At 43.5% G+C, this 7,571-nt stretch overlaps 1 protein-coding gene across 1 annotated transcript; it reads left to right on the top strand.

Moving 5' to 3' along the window:
• Nucleotides 1-2,029: 2,029 nt before the first annotated feature.
• Nucleotides 2,030-2,717, top strand: BDB00DRAFT_803292 (uncharacterized protein; the record flags this gene model as incomplete). Its single annotated transcript, XM_053122001.1, is given in 6 exon segments — nt 2,030-2,110; nt 2,194-2,213; nt 2,229-2,231; nt 2,283-2,478; nt 2,499-2,502; nt 2,555-2,717. Coding segments are annotated over 5 exon segments (326 nt in total), but the record flags the coding sequence as incomplete, so codon positions are not given.
• Nucleotides 2,718-7,571: the final 4,854 nt, after the last annotated feature.

Below are 7,571 nucleotides of genomic sequence, written 5' to 3'. Positions count from 1 at the left end.
TATAAAAAAGTATCAACAGCAAAGTATATGTAGGAGAAGCCCTCAGCATGCCATGAAAGCTTCGTCAAACAGCTGGAGAAGGCCTGAAGATAGACAAGCTCATTGTGGTTGTAGTAATAAGGGAAAGGTGAAAGTGTTCCTGCTGCATAATACGTATTAATGTCTAGCGTCCAAGCGAACTATGTTTTTCTGCTGTCAGCACTTCTTGCGATGGTTGTCAACGTCATTATCAATCGAGTAGATCTTAAGCTTTTGCTGCTGCTAGCTCATACTTCCTTTATTCATAATCTTTTCTCGAAGCAAAAAATGCAGTGGCATGTATCCCACATATGGTATGTAGGCCCTGATTGGATCAGCTTACCTAATATCACATATCGTAAGCATCATCATCAAGGGCACGCATTTATGACACAGACACGTTTGCAAACGAGCATGACTTCCGTTGTACGACATCTAGAGTGCGACATTACATGGAAGTTCAGCAAGAACATAACTTGATTCTTTTTGCAATGACTGAGAATGCATAGTGCGCCATCAACAAACAACAACAGCATGATTTACTGATACGTGCACACAAGACACACGCTTGTGCAGTAAAAACAAATTAAAACGATGATGATTTTCAATTTTCTCACAGCATAAAGCTGAGAGCTTTTTTGAATGGTAATTTATTATAATACTAGGAAAGGGGAGATGCGGAAGAAAAGACTATGTATGAAAAGTGTTGGGGAGAGGGAGACTTGGGACAGGAAAGACGCAGCTTACATCGCGACGATGCCTGAAAGCCAGGCACCAACGTTCTCCATTCTCTCCACCTGAGAGACGTCCACCGGTGCTGCTGCTGCTTCTTGTTCTTCTTCATCATCGCTGTTGCTGCTGCTCTTGCTATAGCTACTGGCACTGCTACTGTTACTGCTCTTGCTACTGCTACTGCTGCTACTGCTGCTGCTGCTGCTGCTGGCGCTAGTGACGGTGCTGTTGGTGCTAGTGGCGGTGCTGTTGGTGCTAGTGGCGGTGGTGGTTGCGTTACGGCGATGGCGGCGGCGACTCTTCGCAGTCACTGTCACTTTCTTGACACGGCCGCCCCGGCCTATTTTGATCTTTGTGATCAATTTGCTTATGTACTCGTTTCCACTGACCTTTGTAATGAATTTCATCTTGAATGTAGCGAAAGAAGGAATGAGGGAAAAAAAAGGGAAAAGTTACTTGGGCCTTTTTATGTCTTTCTGGGGTTACACAAAAACCATTCGGGTTACACACGCACTCTCTCAGGAGACGGTCAATCTATTGTTATTGTTCGACTTGTTCACCACGTCTCTGTCTGTCACTTTGCTTGTCGTTGTCACTTTCGTTACAGGGCCAGCACGTATCTTTGTTAGTTTGCGCTGTTGGGAGTAGTAACTACTTTTATGCTCCCAAGACTGAATAAGTGAGCAGAGAGTATTACTTTGCAGTGATTCTATAGTTGATCAGCCGATTCCCCAAAAAAGGAAAAAGATAAAGAGTTGACAGCATCACGTGCCCACCCAGGTCTTACCATCTTACACAAGCACACTGGGTACGCGGAGAAACGCGTCGCTCATCTCACCAAGGCAATGGCATTTAACCTGACATTTCCCTTTGCAATGTGCACGTTCCAGGCTAAATGCACACACTAATCTCGTCTTTGTGCGTGGCTATTTCCAAAGTGTTTTGGCTCAGCCATCTCGGTATTTAAGTCGAGGGTGGCGAGAAGCGATCAAGTCGTACCGGTACAGGGAGGTCACTAGTGTGAGTTGCAGAGCTCGGAGACCTTCTGGCCACTTTATCTCCTAGATACTGTATCTAACGCGTTGCTTAGAGCGTCATCACTATCGTTGGTTCCAAAAAGAAAGGTCAAAAAGTCGATAACCCGGAAAAGGAAATTCATCCAATATATACCATTTTTTTTAACTTCTTCCTCCGTTTTTTTTCTTTACCTGCTTTCCATCCCGTATTATTTTACGAAGACTTCTGTAAGCAACAGCTACAACCAGGCCACCGGCTATTCCTCATGGGACCATTAGAAGCTAACTTTACTATTTTAACTTCTATTGTAGACCCAAAAAAAAGTTAAAAATCTCTTTGAAAAGTAAGTATCTCATATGCGCCACTTGTTTTTTTGCACGCGATCATTGACAGAGTTTCTCCCATTCGAACTTATAGCCCACAAAAAAATCTCTGTGATTATTGGTAAGCTGAGGGCGCTGTTTTTACGTGTACACAAACAAGGCTAATATTAACATTGCTGTCGATTTGAATAGGTCCTCCTGTCTTCTTTTCCGCTGTTCTCGTTTCTCTCCCATCCGTATCCGCTTTTTTTTTCCGCCCTCCTCTGGTTCCTTCTCTTCCGGTTTTCTCGGTGTTCCTTTGTGGTGTGTTGGCCCTTTGGGCCTTGTTTGGGCGCATTTTGGGTGCGCGCTCGTTGCAAACGGCGGCTTGGCTGGGTTGTGGTTGCCGCAAGTGATTAAAGAATGATATTATACTGCTATCACGCCAAAAATGATATACTGATGAAACCGAGTAACATCTACAGACGTGGTACGGCCACGGCGCTCGCGGGTGTCTGGCGGTCTCCGCCTTCGTCAGGCGATGGGGTGCGGCCCGGACATATCGGTGGATGGTTTCGTCAAGGTAAAGGAGGTAAGGGTTGGGGTTGACACTGGCATTGGCGGTGGCACTGGCTACAGCCACCGGGGGTGAAGGGGTTTGGGGGACACACGGGGATAGCGATGATGGTAGAGCCGGTGGTGGGGAGGGGAGCAATGCTCTGGTTGTGTAGGCAGCAGGAATATACCATCGAGGCACATGTACAGCGGCGGTTCTTCTTGACAGCAAATGACAACCCAAGACGCCGAGCTTGTATAATTACGGCACGTACTATGCTTTCTTTGATACCTACGACGATCTTTACAAGAAGAGGCTTACTAACTGATATATCCTTTTTCATTTCCTTATCACCTTCTTCGTATCGCATTCACCTCGGATGGGATGTGAAGAAGGCGAAGAGAGGCCAGTTATTAGGAATTTATTCCTTTCCGTTGTCATACCAGTCAGTTCCAGCTCATGTGGATGGTGTATCTGCAGAAGCCCTTGCAACCAGAGCAGTGTTGTTCCCTCAATCCCCGCGACCGAAAGCTCAAACAGAGCTATCCTCGCCCTTTCATATCCTGGGTTCCCCACCGTTGTAGTCAGTGTCGCTGCCATGTTGGTCCAACCTCAATCCTTCACCTTTGCCTTGGGGATTCCTGAAGGGGGTGTCCGGGCGGGGTGTCTGGCGTGCGGTGTGGTGGTACGCCGCGATGGGGAAGCTTCAGCTTTCCAGGCTAGCCGAGTAAAAAATCCGGGTTTGCGAGAATACCCTCTTTGGCTTGATCACGTCGCTCCGTGTGGTCTTTATGAATGACAAGCAGTTATGGCGGTTATACTGCTATCGATAGCGTCAAATCTTAGCTAGACGAGTACTGTACTTGGTTTCGATTCGAGGATTGCCAGAATCCCGTCTTTGGCTTGATCGCTCTCTTGTCAAAACGGACCCCTTATCTGTCAATGTTGGGCGAACTTTTCACTTTACGTTGCCGGTCTCAAACAACTACAGCCATGTGCGCTCCCAAGACGTTGGTTTACAAGCATGAACGTCTGTTATATAAATCAAGAAGGCACATATTTAGCTACTACTGTATTTATGGCGATATGACGACGAATCTCTTCAAGCTTACACTGATATCTATCTTCGAGGCACACGCATATCACTGACCGACCAACCGCAAGTTGTGGTGGTTAGATTTTGGCACTGCTTAATTCGAGCAGACAAAACAGCAATATGTATCAACGTCGTACCAATTATTGTACACCGAAACAACTACGGACCAATATCCACCAAAGAATCTCCACGGGTTTAATTTGTGTGATCACCTACAAGTTATCGAGAAGCGGACAGTACCCGTCGTCGTCTTCGAACTTTACTGTGGCTATTAACTACGTGCAACATCAAAGGTTGCGTCTCAACAGGAGATCATGATAAAATCAACGAGTATCATCATCGCAGATCGTAGTAACAGCAAATAGCAGGATATTGTAGCGACGACAAGATATCAACGCGGATAACGATCCAATGTGATGTATCAGACCATCAAGTTACGCAAGGCAGTAGAAGCCTGCACAAAACAACATATCTATAGCTAAAGGCAACGTCAGCGTTAGCAGCTTCCAATATGGAGACAGCAAAGCGAAACGTACGTAAGCGGGGAAGAATTGGCAACAGTGCAAACGGCAACTGCTCAAATAAATCAACGTCAAATCGAGTGGATGTATTCACACTGCTTGTAATTACAAAACAGTGTTTACTCATTTGACAACGGCAATTCAACAAAATGAATTGCATCGGCATCAACGACGTTTGAACACGGTGGCAATAATTGCAGTTGCAGGCATATGACAACATTTTGAGCGACTCTTCATCTAGTCAATTTAATGCAATGACAACAGAACAACGAAGGCTCATGACAACCACAGCTCAAAAAGAAGGAAGCAAGATTTAATATGGTGGCAATCGGGGATGGGTCGAAAATCTGGAAGGCTGATAATAGCACAGCTAGCAACATTACAAGCTGGTCAACGCCATTTTACTGGCAAAACAAACTTTATGATATGCGTGCGCCGTTATGGCGATGAGCAAAAAACCATGGACAAACGGCTCTCAATCTACGAAGAAACAGGTTTATCATTCAATTAATATGTGGCTCCGAGTGTGGTGACAACCAAATATAAGAAGAGGCGATAAACAGCAAGCCATTATTATAATGAGGGGACACTATCATTAGGTTCGACGATATTGGCATCGGATCACAACACGTACGTCTTTCTGAGTAAACAGAGACACTACAATGACTCCGATATATGTATCTCTATATACGTATAGCAACAAAACGCCAAGCGACAACATCAAATTGGTGAAGCTCGTCTATCTCTATCGTGGTGACAGCAAAAACAGGTCAAGGAGCAAACCTGAGCAACAGCAACTGTCAAAGAACTGCTATTGCCGACAATCGATATCTGCCAAAACGATACACGAAGTTGACAGCATTGCTTAGTTAATAGCAAATGCGAGCGACAACAAGGGCACTTCAAATTAGCGTAAATGTGATCCGAATCCAACTCTTCTGTGTGGTGGTGGCACGGAGCTAAACAAAGACCTCAAGCCAATGATGTATCAGCGAGTTCACTGACACAGGTAGCAGCAGTAAGGGGTGACAACAAAGGCAACGAACAAATGTGTATAGAAACTAAAAACTCAATAATAGCCAACACCACATACGACTGTTCGAGTGGGACAATACCAGATCAAGTTTAATAAAATTTGTGTTCACATTTGTATTGTAAGGCGAAAAAAACAGAGCGTATGGGGACGAATCTGTATTTCTGTCTACAGTAATTCAGAATCTTTCTACAATAATCTTCAAGTCGAGCTGTTGGAATGGTTGTATCAATTGTGTTATTTGCAGATTACCAACAGGATCGAAGGTTGCTCAAATAATTGCTAACTGCAATAACGTGTGCAGACTCTTTTCACATACGGGCTGGCACAATGTGATGTGAACGGTGACAAGAGCTTTCTCAAATGACATGTGTGTTCCACAAGAGATAAGAGAAACGGTAATGAGTCGATTGGTGGGTTCGGATTGTATTGCCTGGCACACTCAACTGATCGAAAATTTACAAGGCGAGGGCCGCGTCGAAGCAATACTTATTAAGCATACTGTCTGTGACAGGCTAAGAAACAAAAGTAAACCGAAAGTACTTTATTGGCGCCGATGGTTCTCACTCAGCCGTTTGCAAAAAGACGAGAAGAAAGCGGAAAAGGCTCGGGTTGTGAGATCCCGGATGAAAAAGGTGTTATTGACCTCAATGGATTATACGAAGCTTCGTATAACTTTGTTAGCTACATACAGTATAGGCATGTGCGGTGTAAATCCCTTTGGCAAACAGTATTTCTGAGTAGTTGCCAATTTGGGACCATAAGAAGTAGACAAAAGCGATAAGACAACACACCGTGTTGTCCAAAAAGAGCATGGTTCTACGCTTGAACAATTACAAATTGCAAGAGCGAACGGCTTCACCCATTATAAGACGTGACTCAGAACCTTTGTGGTTGACCGAGTTTTGCATCAATGAGCGTAAAGCAAGCCAGTATTTCTTTCTCTACATCTGTATCTCAAAGAAGTGACCGCATACACATAGTCACCGGTCCATTTAGCCTTATGTAATTAGCAAAACACAATCTTTAAACCTAACAGAGGAAATAAAAATTGTCGGTAACATTAAAAAGCAGTTACAGTCCTTTATCGTTCCCGTTTCAGCTCAGTTTGAGACCACCGCTATGATTGAGAAGTTCTATTATACAGTACACATAACAAAGAAGTAGATACTTCACCGCAAGAGTGTGTATATACTGTATGCAGTACGTGCATAAAATGGATCAATTTGCAATGTTATGGTCTCTTCTTTCTTTTCGCGAATAGCGCTCCTTGCTAGATGTCCAACATTTCTTTTATACTGTATGGATCGCTTACATATCCAGTTAAGAAAAGTGACTATATTTTTTACCTTATGTAAATTAGACACGCAATCCAACCTAAGACGCACCAAGAAAGGGTCATTAAAAGATCTCCTGTTGAGCATGACGATTTGCTTTACACGACTTGGATAAATAGTAACCAGAAGGGTCCAGCCAAGATCCAAATAGACCATACGTTTCAATGAAAGATCTGTCGAAAACGACGACAATTTTCTTTAAGTAGCTTAAGCATCTACTGTCGGATATCAGTGACTCACCGCAATGATAATGACCGTTTGATCGGTGCTAGCGCCATAATACAATGAAGAGTATTATGACATCGTGGTTATAATTCGATATCACTTGTAAGAATATCACAGCATGCAAAACTCGAATGAGCAATACTCCAAGGGGTTATCCCCTCATTTGGTGAAGTATACGCTACTACCCCGCAGTGAAGGTATCTTATTACGCTACGTATATTTAGTGGATTATAACTTGCTTTAACGCATTGAAAGAAGGAGGCGGAAAGAGAAGAAACCTGGAATATCAGTCGTTGATTATAATGGCTGTTATCACTACGCGCTCTCAATTCAAATACTGTGTTATTCATATCAGTTCCTTATATGCGAGCCATATTAGTATGTATACGTTTCATGCGAGTTTAGCCTCCTGTTCTTCATAGCTATGTAAAATAAGTTCCAGAACAAATCATGCTGCTGCGTTAAGATATAAAACTCAGAAAAGAATTATACTATACAAGAGATTGGAAAGAGTATTGTTCGTAAAGCGAAATGGCAGCGTTGGAACTTAATATCGGTATTTGTCATGGTAACTATGTGAATCACAAAGAAAGAGGTTAGGAACAAGGGGATTGACAGGGCAAATAATATCAGGTCCAACCAGACACAGGGCGTATCATCTTTCATCTTGCAGAGTCAGACTAGCCGTTTTCATCCAAAGATTGAAAGAACGCAATAGGAAATGCGACATAACT

Source organism: Zychaea mexicana (assembly GCF_025766255.1).
Source record: "Zychaea mexicana strain RSA 1403 chromosome Unknown BDB00scaffold_8, whole genome shotgun sequence".
In the NCBI taxonomy this organism is placed as follows: domain Eukaryota; kingdom Fungi; phylum Mucoromycota; class Mucoromycetes; order Mucorales; family Lichtheimiaceae; genus Zychaea; species Zychaea mexicana.
The sequence above is the reverse complement of the archived record's forward strand: the minus strand, read 5'-3'. Positions and strand labels throughout refer to the sequence as shown.